Here is a 16,463-nt window from a genome sequence, read left to right as displayed (position 1 = left end):
AATTTACTCTTTTATTAGTATAGATGATTGCCACTTGGTCTCTGCCTTTTTCAAAGTTACTTAAAAAACAACAGTAAACCCTTCTTTTGACCAAGGTTGTATTTATTAGTGTATTTTCAGAAACATTTCAATTAAATATTTGAATTATTTTCTTTTTTTAATTTACCAGATATTTTTAAACAATAAACTTATTGGAACTTGAATTAGTGAAATTTTTTTAAAAGTTAGATTGCTGTATATAAATATGTAGACATTTCTAATGAAGTAAGCTAAAGCAGAAAAATAATTTGCTTTTAATACTAAATTTTAAAAATAAAATAGAATTATTCAGTATTAGTATAATGTGTAGTCTAGAATAATATAAAACAAATTGCTCTGTCCATTAGCAAGGGTTTTCCATTATTATACAAAATTAAACCTGACAGTTTTGAATTCAAATATTAGTTGAAAAATTTTAAGAAAAGATCATATCTTTTTTATTTAGTTGAACTTTTAAATATTAAGATGTAAGTAGTGGGTTAAGAGAATATCTTGAATTGGTTGTGTGGCCGTGGATAAGGCATTTACTATCAAAATTGGGAGATAAGTCTAAATGATTGGGAGATTCCATTCAGCTTTAAAATTCTGTAATTTCTCTGATTAATTTTTCTAGGTTTATTTTCCAGAAAGTTCGGAGCTTGCTAGGTGGAAATATTCAGCTTTTGTTGTGTGGAGGTGCTCCACTTTCTGCAACCACGCAGCGATTCATGAATATCTGCTTTTGCTGTTCCGTTGGTCAGGGCTATGGGCTCACTGAGTCTGCTGGGGCTGGAACAATTACAGAAGGTTAGTGCTACCACAGAGTGGAGTATCCAGCAGAGGCTGGGTACTCTGACTCCCATTTTTGGATATGGGTTGTTTTCTACAAGTATGTAGAAGAGGGTTTATGGTATCTTTCTGGCACTGTAGTGTTAAAGTCCATGTTTTGTGATTATTGACATAAGGGTTTAGAATGTGTTAGGTATATCTAATAGCAATTCAGCTGGAGGAGTTTCTCATGCTAAATTATAAACTAGGGAATATTATAAACTAACTAGAGGCCTGGTGCATGAATTCGTGCATTGGTGGGGTCCAGCCAGCCTGGCCTGATCGGGGCCAATCAGGCCAGGCCAGCTGGGGGGAGGGGCCGCAGGAGGTTGGCAGGCTGGCCCCGCCCCCAATAGGGGTGGGGGGGCTGATCGGGGGCGGGGCCAGCCAGGGATAGGGGCCGCAGGCAGTTGGTGGGCCGGCTCCGCCCCCAATCGATGTAGGGGGGCCGAGCCGGCCGAGGGGAGGGGCCACAGGCTGTTGGCCAGCTGGCCCCGCCCCCTGATCAAACTCCCACTCTAGGGGACAATTTGCATATTGGCCTTTTATTATATAGGATTAGCATTCTGGAAAAGAAGTTTTAGTAAAAATCATTGGCTGTATTCTGTACATTTATTACATCAGTTCTTAAGTTTTGTTTATGTAGAAAATTAAAGTGTTTTGTCTAGTTGTTTGGGTATGTGTATTAAGGCTCAAATTCAGAAATGTTTCTTGCGGGGGCGGGGGTGTGTGTGTGTGTGTAAGTATAGAGAGAAAGGTCTAGAGAATATAGTTTTCATCCTTCCCATGATGACGTGATTGAGGAGGAGATCCTCTCGCTCCCCAGGTGGTTCCCAGGTGAACCCCATAGGGCCTCATGTATCCCTTTTATGGGAGGAAGTTACTTTGCTTCCCCTGTTAGAGGAAGCTGTGTTTCTACTTTGTATTTTCTGGATACTGATAGATATTGAACCTCTTCACTGCTGATTTTTAAAAAAATATATATTTTTATTGATTTCAGAGAGGAAGGGAGAGGAGAGAGAGAGATAGAAACATCAATGATGAGAGAGCATCATTGATCAGCTGCCTCCTGCAAGCCCCCCACTGGGGACTGAGCCCACAACCTGGGCATGTGCCCTTGACCATAATCGAACCTGGGACCTTCCAGTTTGCAGGCTGACGCTCTATCCACAGAGCCTAACCAGCTAGGGCTGATTTTTTCTTACTTACCTTGAGTACTTCTATGTACTCTTCATATGCCAGGTTTATCTTGCATTACTCCTGTATTTTCCTGTTTTCAATTATATTCTCTGTATTTTATATTTTTTGTTTCATGGGAAATAAACAAGCACTCTTTTTTAAAAAAAAGTATTTTATTGATTTTTTTTTACAAAGAGGAAGGGAGAGGGATAGAGAGTTAGAAACATCGATGAGTGAGAAACATCCATCAGCTGCCTCTTGCACACCCCCTACTGGGGATGTACCCGCAACCAAGGTACATGCACTTGACGGAATCAAACCTGGGACCCTTGAGTCCGCAGGCCGATGCTCTATCCACTGAGCCAAACCGGTTAGGGCAACAAGCACTCTTAAGTACATGCATATATGGTTTCTTTTCTTGAGGATCTTAATTTCTTTTTTTAAGATTCACATTGAATGTGTGTTTAATCAGTTACAGTTTGTTGTAAATGAAACTCTGTAAAGTATTAAATATTGGCATTTTATTTCTGATAAATGGTAGATTCTTTTCCCAAATTCTTGAAAATTAGCCATCTTAATCTCCAACCTGGTCTATGATCTCTCACTGCGTGAATTTAAATAGGGTGTGGTGGCATAACTGATATGTGAGGGAGGCTTCCGAGGTCTTCATTTCTTAAGATGGGGTGCTATAAAATCATGAACCAGGCAGCTTCTTAAATGAGAGAAACAGGCCCTGATGTAAAAAAATGTGGTAGGTGACGAATCTGGGGACCTGGAGCAGGCTATGTGCCCTCTAATGGGGACTATAATTACTGATGTGCTGGGAAGGTGGGCCCATTGTTCCTGGAGATTCCACCCTTACATGTAAAATGTCTTGATTTTTTAAGTGTCAAGAATCAATTTAGATTAAAAACAAAGCAAAACAAAAGAAAAACTCAGTGTGGGCCACCCAGCCTGTGGTTCACCAATTTGTGACCTGCTTTTAAGGATTCTCTGGGGATATCTAAGCTTTGGGATAAATCATTGTTTTTGGTAATTTTAAAAAATGAAGCCATTTATTAACTACTGTAACCAAAGACTTTTTTTCGTTTGCCTTTTAGTGTGGGACTACAATACCGGCAGAGTGGGAGCACCATTAGTTTGCTGTGAAATCAAATTAAAGAACTGGGAGGAAGGTAATAACATATTTTAACCACAAAACATTAATGTGTATAGTATTAACTTTAAAATTAGTATTGTGCTGCCTGGCAGCCAGTGTAGTTCAGTGTTTGAGTGTCGACCTATGAACCAGGAGGTCACGATTCGATTCCTGGTCAGGGCACATGCCTGGGTTGTGGGCTCGATTCCCAGTGCGGGGCGTGCAGGAAGCAGCCAGTCAATGATTCTCATCATTGGTGTTTCTATTTCTCCCTCCCCATCCTCTCTGAAATAAATGAAAATGTATTTTAAAAATTAGTATTGTGCTTCATTTTCTTCCTTATTTAGAATATAAAAGTACTCAAACTGCTCATTTTTGTTTCTTATTAATAGATATATTTTATCTACAGCTATATGGATGCATTTGCTTGATTAAAAGATGATTCTGAAGAATTGTAATTTTTTTATTTTGCTTATTATTAGTAAATACAAGTAACAATTATGGCAAAAAAATGTACTAAATAAATATGTCAGTTTATTAGGCATAATCATAACTTTTATTTTATAGAAGCAAATTAATAAAATTTAGCCCTAATTGGTTTGGCTCAGTGGATAGAGCGTCAGCCTGCGGACTCAAGGGTCCTGGATTTGATTCTGGTCAAGGGCATGTACCTTGGTTGCGGGCACATACCCAGTAGGGAGTGTGCAGGAGGCAGCTGATCGATGTCTCTCTCTCATCGATGTTTCTGGCTCTCTTTCCCTCTCCCTTCCTCTCTGTAGAAGGTCAATAAAATATATTTTAAAAAATTAATAAAATTTATTTTTTATTAAAAAAATTTTACATATTTTTTCTTTTGTCATCTTTTCCACGAGGTTTTCAACCCAGAATTACCAAAAGGAAATTTTTACTGTAATTTCATAAAAATCTGTTGTTATATGCACTTAAATATTAATTACTTTTTAAAAAATCCTCACCTGAGGTCATGTTTCTTAATTGATTTTTGAGAGAGAGGACGGAGGAGAGAGAGAAAAATTGATTAGTTGCACCCCAACCAGGGATTGAACCCACAACCTAGGTATGTGCAACATTTTTTTGGTGTATGGGATGATGCTCCAACCATTTGAACCACCCGGTCAGGGCAAATACTAATTACTTTAAAAAGTTTTTATTTGATCCTATTAACATGTAAGTATTATTTATGATTTGTTTGAATGCTTTCTTTTCTTTTATACAAAGTAAAGATAAAGATTCTAAGGCTGAGATGTAATTTTTTAGTGAATATGTTTAATAAATTTAAACATGGAGTATTCTGAAATTATCTGTAAGAAAACATCTTCTAAATATATAGGAATTTGATTTGATACAGATATTTATTATTCTCTTATTAAATGCATGATTTAATACTTCTACTAGTATGATATTTAAGAATCTCTACAGAATTTTTAAAGTTTACCTGTGTAGTGATGTAATTATTTTATACAATAGATGTTAGATTTTTGAATAATTTTCTCCTCAGAATAGTAGTTTAAAAGCATAAGTGCTTATGTTTAAGCAACTGAAGTTTTGTACCTAAAACTTCAATTTTACATTGATGAATTTTGTTAATTCATAGTATCTGCCTTATTTCCTTTGGGAAATTCTAATTACATTGAAATCAGATGTCCCTGTTTAGAAACTAACAGTTTCATATTTTCACATGATGCATATAGGGATGAAAATACCGAATTAACTCTAAATTATTCTTCTTATTAGGTGGATACTTTAATACTGATAAACCACATCCCAGGGGTGAAATTCTTATTGGTGGCCAGAACGTGACAATGGGATACTACAAAAATGAAGCAAAAACAAAGGCTGATTTCTTTGAAGATGAAAACGGGCAGAGGTGGCTCTGTACTGGAGACATTGGGGAGTTCGATCCTGATGGTTGTTTAAAGATTATTGGTGAGTGTCTCGTACTTTTTTGTGAACGTGGGTGTATTTAGAGAAGCTGCTTAATAATGTAAGAATGTATTTTTATGAAATGTTGGTATGGCCTGTTGCATCATCCATAGAATATAAAAGTTTACAGTTAGGGGTGTGTGGAATTATAAGGTGAGACAGATAAAGAGGTCTCAGAATCTGTCAGCAGCAGTGATATCTTATTAACCCTTAAAGAGTCAGATTTGTAATAGGGAACATTGTTTTTGTGACTTCTTTGATGTCTAGAGGTTATTGGACATGTTCTCTCCTGTCGGGACATGACCTTGCCTCACCTGTGAGAACAAAGGAAGGCCGGAAAGCTCAATGGGGTGACATACCTTCCCCTGCTCTTCCCTGAGGTTCTCTTCCTCAGACACTGGCATTTCTCGCCCAGTCTTGACTGGAGGCCCAAGAGAAGATGCTTATTCAGCTCCTCATATCTAACCCACAGCCCATTGATTGACCTTATGACATAGGCCTCAAGAGCATTCTCTCTCTGTCTCTCTTATCCTGGTAGTATGTTAGGCTGCCCCTTCTGTGATCATATAAATGCTGACCCCACTGGGCCACTTCCTCCTGAAACCTGTTAGTGGCTCCTAGAGGCTCAGTTCAAGGTTCCCCTGTTGTGTGGCCTGGTTCACCTCTCCACTTTCATCTCCACTTCCGGTGGTTTCTTCCTTCTCTACTGCGGTAATTTTGAATTGGCACATCTCTTTTCTCTGCCAGCACTGATCCACTTGACTGTTGCTCAGTCTTTCCACAAGACTCAGCTCAGGTGTCGCTGGCAGGAATTTTTTCCAAAGCAGCAGGTTCGAGAGTCTTAACACTTAAGCACTACCATAGCGCATTGGAGAGAGATGTTTTTGCAACATGTATCTCTCCAGGTAGAGTGATTGTTCAGGTGGCACTGAGTATATTCTTTACCTCCCTGGTATTAATGTATACCATGAACATACCTGTTCAGTGGAATATGTCCAAAGCCCTGATGAGGGGAGGCCCTTATTTAGAAGCTAATTAAAAAAAAAAAAGAATATATTTAATAATGTCAAAATTAGGACTTAATTTTATTACATACTTTTAATTTTAGCATAAGTATTATAATGAACTTAATTGGTAGCAAACTGCTTAGAGAATGGCCAATATTTATGTGTCTTAAAGGTGTTATTAATGTTATCCTACCATGTATCCCCCTCCCGGTCTTGTCTTGCACAGATCGTAAAAAGGACCTTGTAAAACTCCAGGCAGGAGAATATGTTTCTCTTGGGAAAGTAGAGGCAGCTTTGAAGAATCTTCCACTAATAGATAACATTTGTGCATATGCAAACAGGTAAGAAAGTAGAATTCAGTCAACGTTTACTTAGAACATTTGGTGTGCTATTGGCATTTCCTTCGTATATGGGTCTTCTTTGTAAAATTGTACCAAGAACTGTTCCTTCTGATCTGTTGTCTCTGGGAACAGCCTCTTCTCATTACAGCCATTCACCACCGATTCTTCCCTTTTCATGCTTCCATCCTCATCTTCCTCTGTGTCTGTTTTCTGCTTTATATCTCACTGCAGTGTCTTCTGTGGTAGGGAAGTGAAGAAGAGCAAGTCCTCCTTCCTGCCGCCTTGGGACCCCTAGCTACCTGTCCCTCTGCACAGGGAGGCTTCCCAGAGCCAGTCCAGAGGAAAGGGAGTAAAGAAAGGAATTGGGAGGTGTGAGCCTGCTTGGGATCTTGATCAGGGTTGAGGGCTTCTTTCTTAGGCTGTGTTAAAGCCCATGATGACTTAGAGGCAGCTGGGATGGGGAGTTTAAAGTTAAAATCCTACAAGTGCATTCTTGGAAAATGTGTTGGATTTTATTTACTTACTTATTTATTTAATCCTCACCCAAGGATATTTTTTCCATTGATTTTTAGGAAGAGTGGAATAGTGGAATAGAGAGGGAAAGACAGAGAGAAACATTGATGTGAAAGAAACACATTGATTGGTTGCCTCCTGCATGAGCCTGACCAGGGCCCAGGCCAGGGAGGAGCCTGCAACCAAGGTGAAAATGTGTTGCATTTTAGATTGGTGCTCTGATTACGCTTTCCCTGGCAGTAGTATGTGATGTAATTATTCTCCAGTGTAATGACCAAGTGTTGTGTGGCCAGCCTAGAAACCTAACTACAGCAGTTTATATAAAAACTAGAAGCCTGATGCACGAAGATTCGTGCTAGAATGGGCTTTCCTTTCCCTGGCTGCCGGCACCGCCTTTCCACTCCTGCCCAGCCCCTTTCCACTCAGGCCCTGGAACCACCTCTTTCCGCTCCAGCCCCGCCTTCCCACACTGCCCAGAGGCCCTGAGAGACCGGGGATGGGGCAGAACGCCTGCGATGACGCATGCGTCCCACCCCTGTCACTCGGTGCCTGTGTATGCAAATTAACCGCCATATTTGTTGGGTTAATTTGCATATCATTCCTGTTTGGCTGGTGGCGTAGCAGAGGTATGGCCAATTTACATGTTTGTCTATTATTAGGTAAGACTAGAGGCCTGGTGCACAAAATTCGTGCACTGAATGGGGGGTTATCCCTCAGCCCAGCCTGCACCTCTTACAGTCCGGGACTCCTCGGGGGATGTCCGCCTACAGCAGAGGTGGGAGAGGCTCCCGCCACTGCTGCTGCACTTGTCAGCCATGAGCCCAGCTTCTGGCTGAGGCACTGACCACCAGGGGGTAGCTCCTGCATTGAGCGTCTGCCTCCTAGTGGTCAGTGTGTGTCATAGCGACCGGTCATTCCGCCGTTTGGTCGATTTGCATATTATGCTTTTATTATATAGGATTATGAAAAAATAACCTCTGGTATCAGAAAAGCCATTTTTGAAACAGACTTTGAGGTACAACCCCAGTTAGATTTATTACATTTATATATAAATGATTTGGCCCTTTAATGAAGTATTTTTGTTAATGAAGCCACGGTTCTGTGTTCTACTTGTGTGTTATTAACCAGAATTGCCCTTCTCTTCCTGCTGTTGCTGCTATGTTATGACGTTCCTGCCTTTAGCAGGCAACTTGGCTCCTCTTTCTTTTCTTTTTTTTAAAAAAATACATTTTTATTTATTTCAGAGAGGAAGGGAGAGGGAGAGGGAGAGGGAGAGAGAGATAGAAACATCAGTGATGAGAGACAATGATTGATCAGCATGCCCCCACCGGGGACAGAGCCAGCAACCTGTGCATGTGCCCTGACCAGGAATCGAACCATGACCTCCTGGTTTATAGGTTGACACTTAACCATTGAGCCACGCCAGCTGGGCTTAGTTCCTCTTTCAACATAAATTCTCATGATAACAAATGAAAATCAGTATAATCACATTACTTTGATTTATTGCCAACTTTCTTTAGATAAAACTTCTTATTTACATTAGCTTTTATTTTTGTTTAACCTGTTGATGTGAATTACTGATTTTTTAAAAGATGAATTTTCTAATACTTGTTATTTTCTTTTTAAAATGTATACATGGCACTATTCCTGTGCATATTTGAAAATGACCATGAAATGTTATAATAAGGTTTATTTAGCAATGAACTCTGCCAAAGCATTGGAACGTGCTGTGAGTCAGACAGAAAAGGTGGCTGTTGTGTGAACTCAGTATGCCAGTGCCCGGTATGCCTCATGCATTTTCTGTAAAGCAGTGAAGGATTGGCGACTAAAATGTCAGCATAATCATAATCAGTTAAATGGTGTGCCATTCAATGACCTTGCTAAGTTATCCTTTGTCTATTTCAGTTACCATTCTTACGTCATTGGATTTGTTGTGCCAAATCAAAAGGAACTAACAGAACTTGCTCGAAAGAAAGGACTTAAAGGGACGTGGGAAGAGCTGTGCAACAGCTGTGAGATGGAAAATGAGGTACTCAGAGTGCTGTCTGAAGCTGCTATTTCAGGTGAGTGATTCTTACCGTGAATCTGCGAACTGAGGTGGGATGAGAGCACTTAAATTATTTATCCTGTTATATTACAAGGCCTAGGAAACCAATCATAGTTTCCTACCATTAGTAGAACAGACATCTCAGTTCCCCTGTCAGCCCTGCAACACAAAGGTCATCCGTCCCATGATGCACATGCCTCAGAATGTTCTCATCGTGCAGCTTCTTTTTCTCGGTTTTTCTCCACTGTTTCCAAGGCCCTGCTCAGTGTCCTGGCCACCACAGCCCCCAGGGAATTGTCTGATATTCTTCTCTACACTTTCTGTACTGGGAGTTGGTTGTTTCCACTTTTGGCTGTTCTGAATAATGCTGCTATGAACATTTGTATACAAGTTTTTGGGTGGATGCATTTATTTCTCTTGGGTAAATACCTAGGAGTCGAATTGCTAAGCCTGTGTTAACTTTGTTGGACCTTTTGAGGATCTGTCAGACTATTTTATAGAATATTTTTTTCCAAATTACTTTCTAAAGTGGTAGCACCGTTTTACATTCCCACTAATGTTGTATGAGGCTTCCAGTTTCCCTGCATCCTTGCCAACACTTGTTATTGTCCATCCTTTTGATAGCCATCCTAGGGGTGTGGAGTGGTATTTCATTGTGGTTTTGATTTATGGCTCATGATATGGAGCATCTTTTCATGTACTTGTTGGCTGTTATATAGCTTCTGTGGGGAAATGTCTATTCAGGTCCTTTGCCCATTTTTTAATGAAGTTATTTGTCTTTTTATTATTGAGTCTTATCAGTTATTTATCTATTGTAGTTACAAGTCCATTATCAGATATGTGATTTGTAAATATTTTCTCCTATTCTGTTGATTGTTTTTTACTTTCTTGATGGCATCCTTTAAAGCATAACAGTTCTAAATTTTGATAAGATACAGTTGATTTAAATTTTTTGTTGTTGTTGCTTATACTTTTGGTATCACGTCTGAGAATTTATCGCCTAATCCAGGTTACAAAGCTACCCCCAGTGTTTTCTAGTTTTCACTCTTACATTCACGTCTTAATCCATTTGGAGTTAATTTTTATATGTGATGTGAAAAAGGCATCCAACTTCATTCCTAATCCAAATCCACAGGGGTCAAGTTTACACCACAGATCCAGTGGGTTATATAGATTAAGAGACTTACTGTAAGGAGTTGGTGTACATGGTTATTGGGTCTGGTGGGCAGGGTTGGGACTCTGGAGGGCAGACTGTTGAAGGGTCCACGACGAATTACTTCTGTGGGGGCTGCCTCAGCTCTAAGGCCTTTAACTGACGGACCAGACCCACTGAGATGATCTAGGATAACTTATATCATCTATCTATCTATCTATCTATCTATCTATCTATCTATCTATCTATCTAATCTATCTATCTATCTATCTATCTATCTATCTATCTATCTATCTATCTAATCTAATATAATCTAATATAATCTAAAGGCTAAGCATCCATCTCATCCGAAACAACCAAACGGATGACCGAACAGACTGTGTGAGGCGACCAGGTTGGCAGGGGCATTAGTGAGGGGCGACCAAATGACTGAGCAGCAGGCTGCATGGGGCTACCAGGCCCACGGGGGGAGAGGGGGACAGTTGGGGGCGACCAGACCGGCAGGGGCTGGCAGGGGCGACCAGGTCGGCAGAGGGGGGCAGTGAGGGGCGACCAGGTTGGTGGGGGGGAGCAGTTGGGGGCAACCACGCCGGCAGGGGGTGCAGTAAGGAGTGACCAGGCTGGCGGGGGAGGGGGGCACTAAGGGTGACAAGGCCGGCAGGGTGGGGGGGCAGTTGGGGGCAACCAGGCCGGTGGGGTGGGCAGTTGGGGGGTGTCTATGTCTGCAGGGGGGGCAGTTGGGGGTGACCAGGCCAGCAGGGGTGTCAGTTAGATGTGATCAGGCGGTCAGGCAGATGAGCAGTTAGGAGCCAGCGGTCCCGGATTGTGAGAGGGATATCAGACTGCCGGTCTGACATCCTCCGAGGGGTCCTGGATTGGAGAGGGTGCAGGCTGGGCTGAGGGGAACACCACCCCACCTCCCCGTGCACAAATTTAATGCACCAGGCCTCTAGTGTAAAATAAAACGATTATAGACTTAAATCACACCCACAAAACACCTTCAGAGCAGCATGTAGGTTAGTGTTTAATTTAATAACTGGGACTCTAGCCTAGCCCAGGTGATGCATAAAACTGACCGTCACAGTCCACCCCTTGTCACCTTGGCACCCTTGTACAACTCCTTAAACAACAGTTAATTTCCAAGTAAAGACAGTAATTAAGTCAGACTTCCGCCTAGCATGATACAACTATCCTGCCTACAACTGAAAATACCTTTCCCCAGAGAGGATGCAAACCCCTGAGTGATGTTTACTCTTCTCCTTTGCTATCCTGTGTTAAATACTGTGGTATAAAATCAACTTATTATGTACATATTATAAGAAAAAAGGGGAAGAAAAATATTTGCTTAACATATATATTCACAACAAAAGAAAGAAGAAATATTCAGTTATTTGAGTCCTCATTTCTGTTTATTTTTCTAAAACACTGGTTTAAATCATGTCACTGAGTAAGGCCATAGAGTGCGAGGCTGAGCTGAGCAATCTCTCAGCACTGGCTTTTCAACCTCCCCCACGTCTCCGAGGTGTCAGACTCCTGGTCCCTTAAATCCTGTGGTCCCAGCCTTACTGATTTCTTTGCTCATGGAGGTTTTCCTCTTGACACCATTCCTGAAATTCTTTTAATCATTGAAGAATAAAGCCTGTTGGTTATCTCTGTATTTATTTTATAAGTTAAAATTAACATATCTCTCTTGTTTCCAAGACACTTGTACCTTTCATTTAGTATTTTATCCATATGTAAATTATTATGGCTAGGTGTTTACCCTTATTAGATTATATATTACTTGAGGATAGAAACCTTAGTTTTGTATTTTTTAGAGAGTGTTTAGTGAAGTACTTTACACAATATTTTTCAGTAACTATTTGTTGAATGAATGTTAGAAAAATAAGTCATTCTTACTAAGGAAGTGCATTTCTTCAAAACTAAATCTCCCCTCCCCCCTTCCCTGGCTCTGCTATTGAGAATCTACTGAGTATTAGTGTGTTAGGAACACCATCGTGAGCAAACATTCTGCCTTTATAGCTTATCAGTGAATATCCTGGTTCAGTGACAGGAGTCTCTTTTAACTTCATTACATTTTAATTTCTGATGTGATTATGCTCTTTATAATAAATTCAGAGAAAACAAATAGGTGTAAAGTAAAAAGGGACATTTCTTTATTCTTAATCCTGGATCCCTCCCCTAGAGGTGTATACAGTTTATAATTTACTATGTATCCTTTTTGTCCTAGCATCTAGATGCATATAAGTTTATCTAATATTTAAAAAACAAAACCTTGCCTTTTTAAGCCTAGCAATACGCCCATACCATATAGATCTAACTCATTTTTGATGACTGAATTGCATTATTTTTTATGCCTAAGTCATACTTTATCTCATTATATTGATAGACATGTACTTAATTTCTTTTTGCTATTCTAATAGATATCTTTTTTTTTTTTTTTAACTTATGCTAGCATTTCTGAGGGATAACTTGATTGGAAGTGAGATTCGTGGGTGGTTGCTTTTGCATTTTGATGGGTGCTCAATGACTCTTTGCTAAGAATTTCAGTGGTACATTTTTCATGACTTTGCATTTGTATTTTTTCCCACACCATCTCAGCAAGTCTGGAAAAGTTTGAAATTCCAATGAAAATTCGTTTGAGCCCTGAACCGTGGACCCCAGAAACTGGTCTGGTGACAGATGCCTTCAAGCTGAAACGCAAAGAGCTTAAAACACATTACCAGGCGGACATTGAGCGAATGTATGGAAGGAAATAATTATTCTCTTGGGCATCAGGTTGCTGCAGGGAGCTCAGATCAAATAGGAAAATACTTGAAATGCACGTCTCAAACTGTGAGGCAAACTCCATTCCTCATACTAAACCTAAACTGTTACTTCTCATGACATCACCATTTTTAACTGACAGGACGAGTAAAATATTAAGACAGCAAACCTGTGTCTGTCTCTTCTTTCTTCCCCTCCTGCAGTTTCCTTTACCCCCAGGACTGCACTTGTCGGCATGAGGAGTCTCCTGAATCATACGGGGAACAGTGATTTTAAAACCTCAAGTTTTTAAACATGATTTATATGTTCTGTATAATGTTCAGTTTGTAACTTTATAAAGTTTGGATGTATAGAAGGATAAATAGGAAATATATGAATTGGTTATTTTGGGGGTCTTTTTTACTTACAGTATTTAAAAAATGTAAGGTTATGAATGTGAAATTATGTAAATTTCAAATGCTTATGAATCAAATCATTGTTGAACAAAAGCTTTGTTGCTGTGTAATTATTGTCTTGTATGCATTTGAGAGAAATAAATATACCCATACTTACATTTTAAGAAATTAAGACTTCGTGAATATATGCCTGACAGTGTCTTCTTTTATATCATATATATATATTGATTTCAGGGAGAGGGAGAGAAAGAGAGGTCAACGATGGAGAGAGTCATTGATCAGCTGCCTCCTGCACGCCCCCTACTGGGGATTGAGCCTGCAACCCAGGTATGTGCCCTGACCCAGAATCGAACCCTTATCTCCTGGTTCATGGGTTGACGCTCAACCGCTGAGCCACACTGGCTGGGCTATTCATTTATTTTTTATTAGATAAAAATGAAGTTTGGTTGGTGCTGCGTGGAACAAAATAGCAGTAGAGGGTTCTGATTTAATAGTAAAGAAGAAAACACAGCAAGTGCAGCACCAGTGGGTAACTCGTCTTGGGTAGCTTGCCCTCAAAGTATTTAGTCTTCTAGTTAGCTGTTGAAATGAGGAAGCAATTCTAAAAGTAAGATAGTAGAACTTAAAAAACAAAGGATGGAAAGTTATTTATTTCATCGATCATATGTACATTGAATTGTTTATACTAGTATATATGCTACATTAATAATGGAAATGTACTATGTCCCACTCCCCTAGTTTTCATGTTTAATCTGTTTCACTTCCTAATTAGGATTCTTTGTTTTGATGGCTTGCACTGGTGTGTGTGTGTGTGTGTGTGTGTGTGTGTGTGTGTGGCTTATTGAAAAAGCACTAAACCTTTCTGTCATAAGTTGTCTATATTAGAAAAATGAAAAAACTTAGAATGCTTAAGATAATAGTATTCTCAACAAATTCCATGAGAACTTAATGAGGTGAGTTAAGACTTGTAGGTTTTTATGCTTGTGTGCAACTTATTTGTGATACTAAAAACATTGATTGTGTAATACAGTCTTTTCATATGTATCGCTTGTCTCTTGTTATTTGAGCATTATTAAAAGTAATATTGCACCGATTAAGATATGTTCAACTCAAGACTTTAAGAAAACATAGGTTCCATGTTTTTTATATGTCATATTAGTTATTTTCTTGGTTTCTCACTGTAAGCCTCAAAAGACAAAAAAAGCATGCACAGGGGTCTGTGTAGGGCAGTGGGCATGTTGAGGATGGGCTCAGTTTTTGGTCATATCACAAACATTACATTTGAAGATATTGCAATATGGTATTTTGTTTGGTTTTGAACTTTTACTAGTGGTCTTCTATATTATGTTTTGAATGCTTCTGTCTTCATTATAGTTTATCATAGTTAGGAAAAGCTGCCAAGAAATAAAACTATGAAAGACATTAAATGGAACCTCTCTATCGGATGTTGTGATCCAAAAATTAAAACAGAATGGGTGGAATTTGTTTCTGATGCTTTAGCTTCAGAATAATTGTTTGCTTTCCAGTGGTTTTAAAAAGTTGTACTTAGAAAAAGAAGGCTCAGTTCTTCAAAGGAGAGATGTTGATAATTGTGACTTGAAATAGTGTCAGATGAATATGTAGCTTATCATTGATTTGGAATAAACATTTCTTTTCAGAAAAATCTAAAGGCTGATTCCATTTTAATAAATTTTAAATAATTTCTTTCAGTCCTAAAATGTCAGATGTCACAGCAGAATATGAAATTAAGTATGTAGAATCTCTTTTCAGACAAGTTACTCTCTAACTCAAACCATCTTATTTAAAAAACTTGTTTTTAAATACATTTTTGTTGATTTTAGAGAGGAAGAGAGAGGGGGGGCGTGGAGAGAGAAACATTGATCGACAGCCTCCTGCACGCCCCACACTGGGGATCGAGCCCGCAACACAGGTATGTGTCCTGACCGGGATTCGAACTGTGATCTGGTTCCTAGGTCAATGCTCAATCACTGAGTCATGCTGGCTGGGGCTCTAACCCAAACCATCTTAAGTGACTTGTAAAACGGTATCTTTTAATACTACACTTTCAAAAAGAAAAAAGTTGGTTGATTTACTAGGTGTACCGGTTAATGACAGATTTTATAATAAAAGAAAACATGATTATTTCAAGAGAAACATCAGAAGTGCTTTATTCAAAGTAATGTCCATCGCTAGCTACACATTTCCGCATCTTTCAGGTAATTTGTGCATACCGTCCCAATAAAACTTTTCTTGTTTTGAGGCAAACCATTCAGAGACCCAATTTTCCACTTCTTCGTACGTTTTGAAGTGCTGCTTCGAAAGTGCGTGTGCCATCGATTGAAACAAGTGGTAATCTGAAGGAGCAAGGTCTGATGAATATGGCAGGTGGGTTAATACTTCCCAAGCAAGATCTTTTAATGTGTCTTTAACTGGTTTTGAAGTGTGTGATGGTGCGTCATCATGAAGCAACATTACTTTGCTGTGTCTTCTGGAACATTCTGTTTCACGATCAAAGCGTGGTTCAAATTGATTATTTGTTGTTGGTAGCGATAAGTATTAACGGTTTCACCTGGTTATAGAAGCTCATAATACACCACACCTCCCTGATCCCACCAAACACAGAGCGTTGTCTTCTTTCTGAAGCAATTTGACCTTGCAGTCGATGTTGATGGTTGACCTGGATCAACGCATGATTTTGTGTGTTTGGGATTCTCAAATTTTCATCGCCAGTTACAATTCGATGCAAAAAAGTCTTTCATGCCATTGAAGCAACATTTTACTGATGACTTTTCGGTTTTCCATTTGTCTTTTGTTCAGTTGATGTGGCACCCATTTTCCTTTCTTTAAAATCGTTCCCATTGTTTGTAAAGGATCGAGTTGTTTTTGAGTTTGACACACATCTTCATCCAATAATGCTTGTAATTGTTGGTCTTCAAACTTTTCCGGTTGACCTGGACGTTCTTTGTCTTTCACATCGAAATCATCACTTTTAAAGTGTTTAAACCAGCATTCACAAGTATCTTGAGATAGAGCATGTTCATCATAAGCTTCCCGAAGTATTCAGCAGCACTTTTCTTCAAAATAATGAATTATAACTTTCCTGCAAATGCTTTTTTTTGGGGGGTACAAAATTCGAC

The 16,463-nt window shown here is 39.3% G+C and overlaps 1 protein-coding gene across 3 annotated transcripts in view; it reads left to right on the top strand.

Annotated features, from left to right (window-relative positions):
* The window catches only part of ACSL3 (acyl-CoA synthetase long chain family member 3), a 52,161-nt gene extending 38,652 nt beyond the window's left edge, over positions 1–13,509 (top strand). Inside the window, exons 10-15 of one of the 3 annotated variants that reach the window (XM_054722765.1) lie at positions 653–825; positions 3,126–3,200; positions 4,916–5,107; positions 6,338–6,452; positions 8,871–9,028; positions 12,767–13,509. In XM_054722765.1, the coding sequence (XP_054578740.1) occupies positions 653–825; positions 3,126–3,200; positions 4,916–5,107; positions 6,338–6,452; positions 8,871–9,028; positions 12,767–12,924 (871 nt within the window). In that variant the 3' untranslated portion in view covers positions 12,925–13,509. Of the gene's footprint in view, positions 1–652; positions 826–3,125; positions 3,201–4,915; positions 5,108–6,337; positions 6,453–8,870; positions 9,029–12,766 lie in introns of those variants that run through there. The other 2 variants (XM_054722766.1, XM_054722767.1) reach the window with 2 other exon arrangements.
* The last annotated feature ends 2,954 nt before the right edge of the window (positions 13,510–16,463 follow it).

The sequence above is a fragment of the Eptesicus fuscus genome, chromosome 11 (genome assembly GCF_027574615.1).
Source record: "Eptesicus fuscus isolate TK198812 chromosome 11, DD_ASM_mEF_20220401, whole genome shotgun sequence".
In the NCBI taxonomy this organism is placed as follows: domain Eukaryota; kingdom Metazoa; phylum Chordata; class Mammalia; order Chiroptera; family Vespertilionidae; genus Eptesicus; species Eptesicus fuscus.
This window is presented reverse-complemented; position numbering and strand designations above follow the sequence as displayed.